Source organism: Seriola dumerili, unplaced genomic scaffold, assembly GCF_002260705.1.
Source record: "Seriola dumerili isolate Sdu_G_001 unplaced genomic scaffold, Sdu_1.0 BDQW01000068.1, whole genome shotgun sequence".
Lineage (NCBI taxonomy): Eukaryota > Metazoa > Chordata > Actinopteri > Carangiformes > Carangidae > Seriola > Seriola dumerili.
This window is the reverse complement of record NW_019174323.1, coordinates 13,684,695-13,699,806: the sequence shown is the minus strand read 5'-3', so window position 1 is coordinate 13,699,806 and position 15,112 is coordinate 13,684,695. Positions and strand designations below refer to the sequence as shown.

At 41.1% G+C, this 15,112-nt stretch overlaps 1 protein-coding gene across 1 annotated transcript in view; it reads right to left on the bottom strand.

Annotated features, from left to right (window-relative positions):
- The window catches only part of fam20a (FAM20A, golgi associated secretory pathway pseudokinase), an 18,221-nt gene extending 4,660 nt beyond the window's left edge, over window positions 1–13,561 (bottom strand). The window contains exons 1-6 of the mRNA XM_022742302.1: window positions 12,959–13,561; window positions 11,246–11,439; window positions 10,801–10,851; window positions 9,326–9,404; window positions 8,779–8,871; window positions 7,162–7,277 (exon numbers count right to left, since the gene is read on the bottom strand). Of these exons, the coding sequence (XP_022598023.1) occupies window positions 7,162–7,277; window positions 8,779–8,871; window positions 9,326–9,404; window positions 10,801–10,851; window positions 11,246–11,439; window positions 12,959–13,329 (904 nt within the window). The 5' untranslated portion in view covers window positions 13,330–13,561. The remainder of the gene's footprint in view (window positions 1–7,161; window positions 7,278–8,778; window positions 8,872–9,325; window positions 9,405–10,800; window positions 10,852–11,245; window positions 11,440–12,958) is intronic.
- Between the last annotated feature and the right edge of the window lie 1,551 nt (window positions 13,562–15,112).

Genomic DNA, 15,112 nt, shown 5'->3' with positions numbered 1-15,112 from the left:
AGAAAAGCTAAAAAGAGTATGGTTTAACGGATTTTTTAGGACATCTGAAAAGTATTTATGCATAAAGACATCACAGGTGAGCTGACACACCATTTCTATCATTCATTAATGGGATTCAGAGTGAAAGCAGGTATTTATCTTAATTAGTATGTTCATTTTGCTTAATACTTGCTTCTATTTGTAATTAGGTAGGCTCGTAACATTATCTATCCAGAAGTAGCTTAGTGTCTGTATCTCGTAGCTTACTTGGCCATCGTTATGTTTTTAGGCTATCCCTAGTGTATCCGGTAATGAATGGAAGCGTGAATTAAACCATGCCCTAACAAAGCTGCAGTGTCTTAGAAGCCTGGTCTAGTTAATTTGTTTGTTACTCAGTTCCTAGGCTTAACTGCTTCAATTGACTAGTTAGATGACATAAAATGATTAAGTCTGTCTTTTCTTTTCTTGTTTTCTTTTCCTTTTTCTTTACTTTTTTTTTTCTTTTTTTTGTTGGTATTTATTCTTTTGTTTTTTAAAGGTTCTTTTACTCATAATCACCACAATGATTGACCTTTATGGATTAATAGACTTACTCTTCATTCCTGCCTCACTGTTTACCGAGTTTCTGTTTGTCTCATTCAAAGCACTTGAAATTTGCGCTTAGCATTGCAAGTTGTATTGTTTGTCGTTGCTATGATGATTGTTGATTTTGGTGCGATTGCAGGTAGTCAGGTTAGTGAGAAGAGTTTTTGTGAATGGACAATGAGTGTATTCTTTTCTTTGATCAGTTTGGTAGAACCTCAAGGCATCTTCATCTGTTCCTAAATCTATCAGGTTGTTCGCTTGGCTGGATGTGGTTAACATGTGTTGATTTCTTGTCCATGTGTTGGCAATCTATCATTACCTGTCTTATCTGTTCTCTGAATCCATCAGGAAATGACTCCGTTAGGAGCGATGTGGTTTCGATTTCACCTTTTTGTTCGAAAATATTGTTTTCAGGGTCTGTAAATTAGCGAAGCAGCAATACGGTTTTATTCCCAAATGTTTTAGCCACACACTGCATATTTGTCCGAGTTCTGCCACCTTAGCCTTTACCGTTAATCCTGGTTGCTGGACAGTAGATGTAGTTCTCACTTATTCGTTCATAGATTGCGTCACTTCCCCCTGCTTAGCCGACCAATCGCTGAGTTTGTTAGTACTGCCAGCGCAAGAGAGCTGCAGGCGATCAAGAGGACCATTCTATTTTGTATCTAGTCCGCTGTAATTCAGTTTGACCTCCCTGTATGTGCAAGATGTTTCTCCTTTTGGTAATATGATTGTTCCATGTACTGGTCAGTTTAAGCAATAAAAAAGTAAAAAATGGATTCTAGTTCTTTATTACTTCTGGCTTCGTTCTTATTTGAGATTTGTTATCAGTTCATGAATGCTTATTTACCAAATACTGTAATTCTTTTAAATGTCACTCTTGGTTTTTGATTATGATATGTGGATTATTCGTTGAGGAAGGCAAATCCCACCTACAGTTTGCTTCTAACCAACAGTTTAATTTTTATTATAGATTATTCTGCAGTTTCAAATTTAATCTTCAATTGTTTGGTCTATAAAATATCAGGCAATAGTGAAAAATGCCATTCTAGTTCAGTCCAAGCGTGAACATCCTTCACTCTTGTTTTGTCAGAAACCTAACAATGTCCTAAATCCCAGAGATACTTTGTTTGAATTGTAATATAAAACGGAGAGAAGCAGCAAATATTCACTATTGCAAAGCTGTAAAGGGGAAATTTGGCACATTTTTGCATCGAAAAACATTATTTCTCGTATATTGTTCCCAGATTACTTTTCTATGAATCAAATAGTTTTTCTAGCTCTTAATCTCACCAACAGACGAAAACTTATTAGACTTTCCTCTTGAGTGTGAGGAGCAGTGTTGGGACGCTGCCGGCCCAGTGTATACTCAAAAGGTGTAATATGAAATGTGTCGCACACAGGGGGAAACATATAGTGCCTAAGTCTGTAAAACGTTTTGGATGGCTGATAAATCACTGGGTTCATTATCATTCCTACAACAAAAAACTTAAAGCCTTTTATTAATTTTACGTATCCTACATTTTAGATTTATACAACCTTGCTCATTCCTCTCTTGTAAACTCATTATTTTTAAAAACAATACTTTGGTCTAGGTTAATGAATCCACATCTCTCTCTGGTCTTTCCTTTAAAGAAGCATTTTAATTGGCTTTAGACAACTTAGGTCATGTTTTCCCATGCAGTGATATTTTCAAACAATGAGCAAAGGTTTTAAAACTTGATTTATTGACCAAAGTTGTACTTGAGCTTTCTGGGAAGCACCAACATTGCTGCTTAAAAAATTGTTGCAACATTTGGTTTATTTTGGAGTTTGGAAAAGTTCAATCTTGTTCACTTCCTCTCTTATAATTGGCCATTCTTCATTATCTGACCGGTTTTTAATGTTTATTGACGCTGTTGCTATGGTTTGCTAGTAAAAAGATATATCTGCATAAATGTGTCGTAGGAATTGGATGTACGTGCTTGGAAGAGCACATTTTATGAGATATGGAGGCTTAATCAACCTCCTCTGCCTGCGTTGTCAAGGCTGATGTCTGACTTTTATTTGGCAAAGAATTGGCCAACTCTTTAAGATCTCTTAAAAATAGTTGTGGTTATTCGTCTGACTTCACATCTTTTTTGGGAAAAATAACGTATCAGAAGTATTAGTTGGAAAGAACACAAGAAATTACAACATTAGGCCAAAAGCTCAGACATGTTCCACAGAGGACAACACACTCAGAATATTTATACTAGATATTAAAGTAGATAGAATGGAAAACTTAGGATTTGCTAAACAATTATATTATAGTGCTATGGGCACATAAACAGATATTAACCTGTTTCTTGTTGCTTTAAGTTTGCCATTGTTATCCTGGCCTCAGCCTGTTTTAGTTGACAGTGAATGTCGTAAAGCTGTTTAAAACAACTCAGATGAGACAAGAGAGGGATTAAACAAGTCTGGTGAAAATTGGGGTGAGTAAACCTAAATGACTGTTTAATAGGCAGCACTTTTTCTGCTTTCACACACACAACACACACACACACATAAACACCACCATTTACACTTTTACTTGCAGGTGAATAGCTTTTCTTAAAAACTTGCGCTGTCATCAGATAAAAATAACTTTATTTTTCTAATTTAAACCATCACATGGACGACACACACATCTCTCTAACAGTCAGCGTTCATTTGACAAACGACTGATCCAGTGCATCACAGCTCTCCTGTGTGTAACTTCTATGCTGAATTGTTTTGATGTTGTATGACGGTGAGAGCGTGTCTGTGGCTCCATGTACGAAGTGAAATCTTCTGTATTCACTGATAGTATCAGTACTTATATTTTTTACTCTCTCCCGCTAATTTCTCCAGCTGTATGTTGGTCTTTCAATTGTTCTTTAAAAGGCCTTAATTTATATGTACAAACCTTTAACCACCTGATCTATGTGCATATGGGGTAGTTGAGAGCCCTGTCATAAAATGCACCCTTGGGGGGAAGTTATGACGATGGAGGAGAAACGAAGGGAAATAAGGTGCATCTCCTCTGTGATAGAATTTGAGGCGCTGCCAGAGATTCACGTATTCTGAACCTCCCAATGAGTCGTCTTCCATTTATGGCTTGTTCTTAAATTCGTAAAACCACCTCGTGGCCCTTGTTTGCTTCTACCATAATGTCCTCTGTGTGTACAAAAGCAGGAGGGACGAGCCTATCATCCCTCTGTTACCTGGTCTTTTCATCTCTGTGGCAGTCTGAGGTTTCGCTGTGGATTTTGATAAAGTCCTTGGTGATCACCCTCATCCTTCGGCCCAGCCTCGGACGCAGCGCTGGACGACTCGGAGGATTGTTCTGTAACCCGGCGGTCCCCCAGCGCTAAAAGGTGAGGCTCCATCAGGATCGCTCTGTTAAAGGGTTCTCCGTCAAGGGAACTCCTTCATCACGTCGCTTGAGCCTGTACTTTCTGGTCGGATGCCAGGAGATCTGGAGCGGCAGCGCAGTGGAAGCGCGTTTTATTCCTGAGGTTGGAGGCATATGGAGTAAGATAAGAACAGAAGAGAAGTTTGCTGTACGACAATGAAAATATTGAATTTAATAATAAAGTTGACATTTTATATTTACATTAGGTTCAAGACATTTTAATTGTTCACGGTATAGTTTTGTTAATGTATTTTTTTTTTTTTTTTTATATTGCGACATGATTTGTTATTTGTTTTCTTTTTCTTTGTTTTTTTTATTGTATGTGATAAGTAATAGTTTTACTAATAGGAGCAACTAACGATATATGTTGTATTGCATCCTTCCAAAATGTGATTATGTCTCAACAAACACAACCAGATTGAAAGAAGACTTCTTCTGCTTGCAACTATCTACATCTATACATTATCACTTGCTTAGACACATGAACATACGTCGTCAGGATGGACTCTTATCATTAACTTCAGTCTTTGACGCAGTGCTTTTCCAAACCTGACATCAAGGGTGTTAGATGTCACACTGCATAGCCCTTCTTTATTTAATATAGATATATTTCCACAATAATTTAAATTCTTTCATTAATTGTTTTCTTTATCTCACTACCTCTGGCGTTCGAAGTCACAAGTGGAGATAGGAATCCTTCCATACCACCAAATCTCATTATAAACACTTAGGTAATAATCTCATAGTGGGTGTATCCTGTGCCATGTATACAGCATTAGATAATCATTTTCTGGATATTGATGGGTCGAAACTTTACATGTATTAAAGTGGATGTGGAAAGGCAGGTATGTTCGGTGACAGTAAAATAGGTCGCAGCTGGTTTGTATCAAGAGTAGATAATAGTATGATGGAATAAAATTACTCTATGCAGGAAGTCGAAGATGGGACATTGTACTTATGAAGTTTCGGTTTGATAGGCATAGCGCCCTGCCTTTTTGTCGGAGTCTATTGTATTCAGCTGCCTTATTGTATGAAGTGGTCACAGTAGTTGCAAGGATTGCACTACCCACCTTTAGAAGAACCCAGCTAGCTAGTAATACGCAAGAGCGACAGCAGTTAGAAAAGGAATGTTACATAGAGATATTTAATGACTGTAGCTATCACAGTAAATAAAATGTCATATTTACTCTTGCTTAATGTCTTTTTAGAATTTTCTTGCATATCATTAGGGTTGGAGGTGGATTGTTTAATGGCAATTCCTTCCCCATATAAGTTTGATTTCATTAAGCACAGGAAAGGAGAGGATTTGCAGATCTAGTTCGTCTGTTCATAATTACACTTATAATGTTTCTATAAAAGTGGGTTGTGTAGCTATATTTATGAAAGTAACGGAATTGAACAGTAGAAAAGCCTTTGACCAAAATTGTTACTAAATACATCCTTTAATTTGTTCATGTCTAGTTAATTTATACAGTACACATAATTATAGAGGAATGTGTGCCCTTATTATTTTGAAAATAATCAATAGATATTATATCCTATGTTGCTTGAGTGCCACCAACCAGTTGGATTAGCTGTGCAATGTTGCTAGTTCAACATGACAGTACAATTTATCAATTTGCATTGAGTCGCAGCTCATGATTGATAAATGATAAATTCCTCTGGAAGATATGTCATGTATGTAGGGGTCTCTTAAACTGTCTCTTTCTTCCGGATGAATTAGTGTACGCATACATTCCGGGTGATTGGCGCGTTGGAGATAATAGCGCGTGTGGTATGTACGATGCTGGCATGTGCTCTCGGGCACGGTAAATAGCAGTGACAGTGGATGGCACTCCAGTTAGCGATCAGGGAGTTGTCGCCAACACCGCGATATTTACTATCTGTACTTACAAACATACAGGCAGCCTTGGCGGAAGAAACAGTATGTTGGTTCGCTTGCTGTTGAGTTGACGTACAACATTATAATGGTTGCTCATATTACAAGATGTAGTTCCCTGTTTCAACTATACCAGGATAGCATCCATGCTTTTGATCACATCTCGCCTTTTTCCCTACGCCATAGGAACGTCATTCACACCAGCATGAAACATCACCTAACCAGACACCAGCAATAGTCACAGCAGGAAGTGCAGGTTTAGACAGATTATTCCGTATTGTTCTAAAAGGAATTTATAGGGCATATACTGCAAGAGCGCTGTGGTAATATTCATGTGAGGTCATACATATAGTATAGTCCATCATGATACAGAATATCACTGGGCGTGTGAGAACGTATGTGTATGTGCTCCATAAATAAAACATTTCATAAGCTGCGTTGTTGGCTTGGACTAAGATGTATAAACCCTAACAAGCAACACAAGATACAAGGACACGTGAGAGCCAGGATGCTTGCGACAGGATTGAGGATAGGACATTGTAATTCACTTTCTTAAGCAGAGAGTTAAACGAGAAGATGTCATCATAGTGTGACGCGTAAATACGAGTAGGAGATAAGTGTACTAGCCAGGGAGACGTGAGCTTAGCCTAGTCATATAAAACCTGGAAAGCCGGGGTGTTATATACACGTCTCAGCCTAGGTTCTCTTTCTGGATGATTAAAAAATTTATTCAAGATTTTCTGTCTCTAAATATTCTTCCCTAATACGTCGAGCTTCTCAAAGCTTCATCAACATGGGAATTACTGTTTATGGTCTTCTTTTGTTTTTAATCCTTTTGATTTGAATGGTAATCAAATAAAAGTAATAACAATAGAAGGTTGTGTGTTTTACGTTGGGGTTGATGTGCTTTTGCACTATTTTCATGCATAGTGTCTACAGAAAAGTCTACATTGCCTCATCGTGGCAGGAGAAGTATAAGGCCACATAGAGGAGGAAGAAAAGCCACACCCCCCCCCCCCCCCCCACTTGTTGATTTTACACCTTGATTTTCTTTTTGCAGATTAAACAGAAGAGATATGATGTTGTAATTATAGGAAGCTGTCTTTTCAACCTGTGCACAGAACCAGGCTAGCTGTTTCCCCCTGTTTCCAGTCTTTATGCTAAGTTAAGCTAACCGTCCCCTGGTTGTAACTGTTAGCTTCATATTAAATGGACAGACATGGGAATAGTACTGATCGCCTTATCTAAGAGGCAAGAAATTGAATTATAGTTTGCCAAACTGTCAAACTCTTTCTTAAGAACAGGTCTGCTGGCGCTCTACCTGGTGAGGTGAAGAAGACAGCTCGAAGGTCGTCATTGTGGGTGACTTGGAGGACTTCTCCTGTGACGTTTACCAGCCTGCCAGCCACCGGTGGGACCCTCCGGAAGTCCAGGATCCTAACAAAGACATGGATGATATTCGAAAGAAAACCCTTGTGGAAATAAGGTATCTCTATTGCAGGTGTAAGGGAAAGTTGACAGTTCACACAGTTCATGCTTACATAAATGCAATGTGAACCCTCTGAAGATGATGGTAGTCTTATCTCTGTCTCCTCACCTCATTTCACCTGAGCCCACAGTTCATTTCATCTGATTCTTATCAATGAATGTACCCTATTGACGGTCTCCGCCAGCTGTGTAATTTAGCTGGCTGGGTTCATATACACTATCAAGAGCTTATACCTCCCTGAGGACCATATTTCAGTCATGTCTCACAAACAGTAATCAAACAACAATCAGTGTGTGAAGCTGAATTGCTGTTTCTCAAATTTCCGGCATTCCCCAACGACTGATTGCGAGCAATAATGATAAGGGCTTCTGGCAGCCAAGTCAGACACAACAGAGAGAGATGACACAGTGCTACAGATTAAAAACACACCCCCATAAATTAAAAACAGCAGAGAGCAGAGAACTGATCTGTCTGTCTTGTTTGTGTTTAGTGACAGAAACTGTTAATGATTCTTATATTTAAAGGACTAATATATATTTAAATAATGAGCAGATAATAACAGTTGGACAGAGTGGAGTGTTGACGTGGCACTCTTGTTGTTTTCTGTCTTGTGTGGTGAAGCGGTGACTTATTATTATGTGTGGCTTCTTAATGACACTGTCTAGCTCAAATGACTGTATTTCAGAGTGAATCACCTCACCTCAACTAATGTACAATTACACAAAGTCGCAGAGTGTGTGTGTGTGCGTGTGTGTATCCTTGTGTGTGTCCACAGACTGTGGTTTATACTGATCAGCTAGTTGGGAAATCCTGGGTTGGGCAAGCATGTTGCAATCTTTGTGGAGGTGGGGTGATTCATTTGTTGGCACCAGGAGAAATGTATATACATTTTTTTTTTTTTTTACATTATACATAATTTTTTTTTACATTTTTTAATTTTTTGAAATGATTGCACTTTGTTTTGTCAGCCATAAATGTCAGCCTAATGATGGTTCTAGCACAAAAGTCGGGGGATCACCCAAGTCAGCAGGATTCATTCTGCAGGAACCACGAATATCTGTACAAAATTTCATGGCAATCCATCTGACAGTTGTTGAGATATTTTGGTCTGGACCACAGTGGTTGGCCGACCAAACAGCAGACCAAAATCCATACAGCCATGCAGCAAGTGTGGCTAAAACAATTCTGATTAAAACATTTTTTAGTTTTAAATTTGCATCATGGATTCTCTCTTTAAACTAAAGGGCCTAAAGAAGAACATTTGTAGCACTTAAGTATGCACCAGAGCCATAACTGGGACCAATAAAACGACAGATGTGCAACCAAAACTAAAATTACCCCCAAGCACCACTGCCACAAACATTCACTGAGAGGAGACTAAAAATACACAGAGTGTAACAGAGATGATAGTAAAACAGGAAAAACTATTAAGTGATAATGAGGCTGCACCTGTCCAGGTGAAAGCCAGCGATCTCTGCGTTGTGTCTCTGGAAGTCAACAAAGTAGAAGAAGTCCTCTGGAGTCTCCTCATCCCTCTGCTGCCTGATACACACACACACACACAAACACACACACACACACACACACACACACACACACACACACACACACACACACACACACACACAAACACACACCCACCCAAGAAGTAAAGACATACACAGTGATCAAGCTGTCAGTAATAATAGTCAGTAGCATATAATCAACACAACAAATACTGTAATTTCAAGAGATACTAGATGATTCAGTCTGACATAAATTAACGTAGGACATGACATGTGATAGTGCCCTGTTATATAATTTATGTAACCTCATGTAAAATTTTCATGGACACCGAATCAGCTGGTAAAATGGATTCAAATGAAACCACATTTTCTTTGTATTGTTGGGATCTAAACTTTTTGTGCTATGTGTCACCTATGACACTGACATGAGTGGCTTATTGATGGTGTTTGGTGAAGAACGGAGACTCTTCAAATGTGGATTCAGTCCTCACCTCATTGGTTTGAACATGGCCTTGGCAAAGTTACGCATTTTCAGAGCCAGTTTCAGGTGATGCCCACTGGGCTTCACCACTATGATGGAGAGACAGAAAGAGAAAAGAAGCACGAGGTGGTCAGCGATGTTGGGTACACATTAGTGGAGATCAGGTAACTTTATAAAGACATATTGTAATTGTGTGTTTAGTAGTTGAAAACTTGACAAAAGTGAACACTGAGCATCAGGTAACCGAGTCATTATTTGTTTTTTAGCTTGAATCCGCAGAGACAAGTTCAAACTGTGGAATATTTTCTAGATCTGGCTGTTCCCTGTGATAAAGTAATTGGTTGTTGGTCGCACAGCTTGCATTCTGCTCTGCTCTTGGCGACAAGCGTTCCTCTCTCTCTGTCTGGCTGTATATTATGTTGCAGCAGCAGGCCGGGCTGACCACACACACACGCCTCCTCCTGCTGCGCCCTGTGAAACTCCAGGGTTTTAATAGTTAACAATCATACCGGGTTTACAATCTCTCCTTTTTTCTTTTTTCTTTTTTTTTTTATGGAAATGAATCAAAGGGGATCAAACTGCCTTTGTGGCCACTGATCACCGTCGCTCTTTGGTTACTGAAATAATGAGAGTCTCGTGAAGGTTAAATTTAAAGAGAGGAGAGACAGATTGTTTTGTTGCATTTCTTCTTGGCAGTGAAAGATGTTTGTGTGGTCAGCCACTTCACTGTGCGCGGACGCCGGAGAGGTACAGCCAGGACAGAAACATGTAATATAACTGACTTCACATCAATACTGAGGTGTGTGAGAGAAATGTATGCATTGCTTGCAGTAAAATATTAAATATAAAACCATTATAATATCAGAAATTATGAAAAATTGGACCTCTTTCATCAATTCAATTTCATATTTCTACATGGAGAAGTACACTACAGGCTTTACACATGCATTTGTATCAGTTATGTGAAAGCTGGCCACATCTATTAAACACCATATCTGGTTATTAAGTTTAACATCTATTAAAAGTAACTTTGTCAGTAACTTTCACTTCTCCTCCCATACATTTTGCAGCTTGACAGTGTAGGTGGTGGTTAGTGTGTAGGTTGAAGCCTGAAAATGTTGGCTTCCCTCTGAGCATGCAGGCATCAAACATTTAATTAAGAGCTCTGCCTTTGAACACAAATGAACGCCTTTTTTTTTTTTGTTTGCCCCAGAGCAAGTGTCTTATATACAGAAGGACAAATCTGAATTTTGGTGCCAAATGAAAAACAAAATCCTCACTATCACAAAGGCAGCAGTGTGTTTGTGTCTGACGGTGCCACCAAGCACAGCAGAAAAAGACAGAAACAAAAAAAAAAAAAAAAGAGAGAGAAACAAAGGATCCAGTCAGAAATCGAACACCCATGCTGTTACACGTTGTACACAAAATACAGAGCGACACAACATGAGATATGAGATAAATAACATCAGAACTCCTCGTTCATACCTTGGGAACAATCGCATGCTCCCTTCAGGGCCTTCTCATCTTGAGTGTAGTCTGTAAGACATAAATTAGTTCATAATTTAACACACAATAATCATATTAACATTTTAACGTCAGTAATTGATCACCACTGATTTGGATGGGCTCATTGCCAGGATGTTAGCAGAGGAATACTGCTGTACTGCACAGAACAGGAAGGGGGACGCTGTTCTTGTGCAAACAGCTTAACCTGCAGAGTTTATTATAAATCTTAGATGGTGAAAAGAAAAAAAGAAAAAATAGGATATTTAGAGTTACAGCGGAACAGGCAGGGACAAAATGTGACAAAGAGGCTACCATCTGGGCGGCCGCCGTTATGTTTTACTCCAAATTACATTAAGCAATTACAGTAGATTTTTTTTTTTTACAGACATACAGATGTTATGAATCCCATTCATCCATCCCTCACCTGCGCTGACGACCGCCATGCTCTCCATGTCCTTGAGCAGTTGCGGGATAGCAGGGTCATCGCGGGAGTACAGAGCATAGCGGCTTATTCCCAGGTGGAACTTCAGCCAGGTGGCGTCGGGGTCAAAGGTCACTTCGTGTTCGGTCACAGTGAGGTTGGAGACAGCTGCTGCTTCGCTGTAGAGTTTCATGTGCCTGGGGAGTGAGACGTTGAGCGAAGGGAAGCTTTAGTTACTGAACATCCTCTGTATATTCTATACAACATATACTCTTTTTACAACGTTTTTTATGGGCAGTATTTTATTTTGGAAAGGCCACAGAGTGCAAAGTACATTCAACAGGTTTGCTTTGTAGAGCTACTTGGCAATACAGTCATATATTAAATTTATTATACACACTCTGTTTTCTGCTATTCATCCTATGTGCTCTCTATTGTTCTGGAAAGCAGCTGCGACAAAATTTTGAATTTCCACTGCCTCCTTCCCTCTACTCTCCTCTTTGCTAAACTTAAAGCTGGTGCAAGAATAATCTGAGAGCAAAACAAATAGGTCTGTGGTAAGAGGGGCACCACATCACCAGAGCTGACCGCAATGACTGCCACGGTCGCCTGCCAACCCAAACAAACTCCATCACGGGCCGGATAACATATTGCGATAATGGAGCGAAGGGTTATAAATAGGAGTTTGTTCGTTGGTCATCCAACCGAGTCCTCAGTCATCTAGCAGGCTGGAGAGACAGATCAGGGTAACCAGGACAATGGACAAGTGCAGACCGCAGACCACAGGGTGTGCAGCAGAACAGAGGGTTTAAAAAGTGGAGAATATTTTAGTGGTGATTACTTTCAGTGTTTGCCAGGAAGGACACACACACACACACACACACACGTACGCAGGTTGACCAGGAAATTAAGTCTGAAGCCTATTTTTCCAGTATGCAAATAAAACCAGTTTTAACAGCTCATTTGAGAAGCCCCCCTGTCATAAAGCTCTCCCTAGGTGTGTTTGTTGCAGTGTTGATATGTTGTTGCAAGATATTGCAAGTCTTAAGCAAGCCTTTGGGCTATCCATTGTTTCTGTGCACATTTAAACCGCAGCAGAGAGAGGAGACCCGTTGCTCATATTTCTTCTTATTTTCCACCATAAGAGCCCAAAATCTGTATCTCTCAGAGGGAGTGCACTGTGTCGGGATCGACAGACAGCCTCACAAGCCAAGACAGCTACGGCTCCCACAGATTAAGATAAGCTTTGGCAGTTTTAAATCCTTGTTTACCTTAAAGAGAGCGCTCCAGATGCAAGCTCTCAGAGTGACATGTTTGTGAGGGTTTTCTGTCACCAGCCCACTCGACACACTGGACTTTTTGTTTTTTTTGTTTTTTGTAATGACACACAGAACTGTCTACACATCCTGACGTCTGTCTGCGGGTATACATCTGTTATTGTGGACAAAGTGTGTTTATGTGCATGGGACGTGTGTTTGTGCGTGTCTGCGGTGAGTTTGGCCATCGTGTCAGTGACCCTGCCTCTGGACCACAGTTAAGCCTCAACATGTGCTTTCACTAGTGGGATTTTTTTTCAGCCAAAATGAACATGCCCTTCTTTCACAATAAAGTGAAGTAACACGGACGTTGCAAAATTAATGGCACTCTGCACAAAAATCAAATGTGTCTGCATGTAATTCTTTTTCCGAAGCCTGAGAAATGACACCAGTAACTGACCTTTCCCACCGTGACACCTTCCTCCTGTAGTACTCCATCAGCTGCTCCGCCTGCAGCAGCCTTTCCTCTGGCCCCAGCGCCGGAGTCTGGATGTTATACAGAGGGTGAGCAAACAGCCTGGCCAGCTTTGAGCCTCCGTCTGTGGGGTCGGTCGTAGCGCCAACCAGAGGTGACCCAGAAGTCCAGTTGGACAGCTGCGGGGTGGCGAGACCCTCCTGCCTGGGGAGGGTGAGGTTGTTGGGACCACATGAGCAAAACTGTCCTGACCCTCGTCCTATGCTCCGCAGCTTTGGCAGGAGAATGAAGTAAAGGTCAGCGGAGAAGATGGCTGTGAGGGTCGCGGCCAAGAAGAGACGGTCTCTCCTCATCATTGAATCGGAGATAAGAGAGGAAAATGTAGAAAGAGAAGAGAAATAAAAACAACAGAGAGACCTAAAGAAAGTCCTGACTATGTGCTGCTGCTCCGAATGTGCGAGGCATCACTTGTGGGCTGCCTCCAGTCTCCCACACAGTCAGCCAGGCAGAGGCGAGAGAGGTAAGCAGTCAGAGGTTGGTTCAAGTCTCTCTCTTTCTCTTCTCTATCTGTGTGTTTCAGTCTGTTCCTTCCAGCCCCACTTCTTCTTCTTCTTCTTCTTCTTCTTCTTCTTCCTCTTCTCCTCCTCCTCCTCCTCCCTTGGCAGCAGCCAGAGAAAGAGCTGAGCTGAGAGCAAGCATGTGTTAGCAGCAGTCACTGACAGTTTGGCTGCTTCCAGGGACCTGCTGCTCCGAGGACGAGCGAGCGAGAGAGAGTGTATGTGTGTGTGTGTGTGAGAGAGAGAGAGAGAGTAGAGAGGGAGTGTTTGTATGTCTGCGTGTGTGTGCATTGTGGGTGTGTCTGTGCAGGTATGTACACAAACATCAAATGACAGATTCGCAAGATTGAGAGTGTGCGCAATGAGGGTGCAGAAAACACACACACACACACACACACACACACTCTCTCTGTGCAATACACATGCACTCTTGGAGGGTTAAAGCACAAGTCCTTGGAAGCAGGAAGGGGTGGAGACTTTTTCTTATCACATCAGATCTGAATGAAACCACCTTCAGCTGACGAATCCTCTCTGATGCAACGTGTGTGTGTGTGTGTGTGTGTGTGTGTGTGTGCAATTGAAGGTCCAAGTCCAGTTTTCATTCACGTGTGTGTGTGTATGTAAACTAGCTGCCTTCCTCACAGATTTCTGGCAGGCATGTGCAGATTTACAGGTGCTTGTGTAGAGGTGTGTTGAGTCTGTGTGAGAGTGCGACTTCCCTCGACATCCCCTTTTTTTGGGGGTGGGGGGGCAAGATTTCCTTCCCTCTGTCATCCTCTTGTCTGTTTCCTTCTTTAAGTAAAGTCCACTCTCACTCCTCCTCCGTCTCATCAAATCCTCTCTCCTCCTCCCATCCCAAGCTTCATCTCATCCCTGCTTCAAATTTCCTTCGCTCCTCTGTCAATTCTCTACCTCTCTCCGTCCTCCTCTTTTCCTTTCTCTGCCTTTTTTCGCCACAGACCTCCAGTCTGTCTCGCTCCAGGCAAATCTCCCAGCTGCACTTTCCTTCCTGCTGCAGTTCCCACACATGAATCCCTCACTTTTCTCCCTGTCACGCTGATCTACAGAGAGACACAAGTTCAGAAAAGGCAGTGCTGGAAAAGAAAGAAAAAAATAAAAATAAAAAAAATAAAAAAATACAAGTTCTTGCACAACTTCAAATGAGGAAACACGCAGGGAAAAATAACACCTCCCTTCGTTCACAGGCCACCTTTTCTTTACTCTCCCCCTCTCTGATTCCTGTGAAAACATACAGTGTGCTGCATAAATTACGATCGCTGTATGTTGCCCGTGTCGGCTCTAAAAGCCCTAAGCAGCTTTATAGAGAGGCAATGAGGATCTCACAGGGCATTTCCCAGCCTGCATCTGCGCTGTTGTTACTGTGGTATTTTGGAACATCTGTCGTCTGTTTGGGTGTGTGTGTGTGTGTGTGTGTGCGCGTGAGTGTGTGTGCATGCGCGTGGAACTCTGACAAAATTACGCGTCAATGTCTGGGAGTTGCTCTCCAGGGTGTTTTACCCTCTCTGAAGAGAAAACAGGCTGAGAGAAGCCTCTACTGATGTTGGAAATTAGTGAAAGGAAG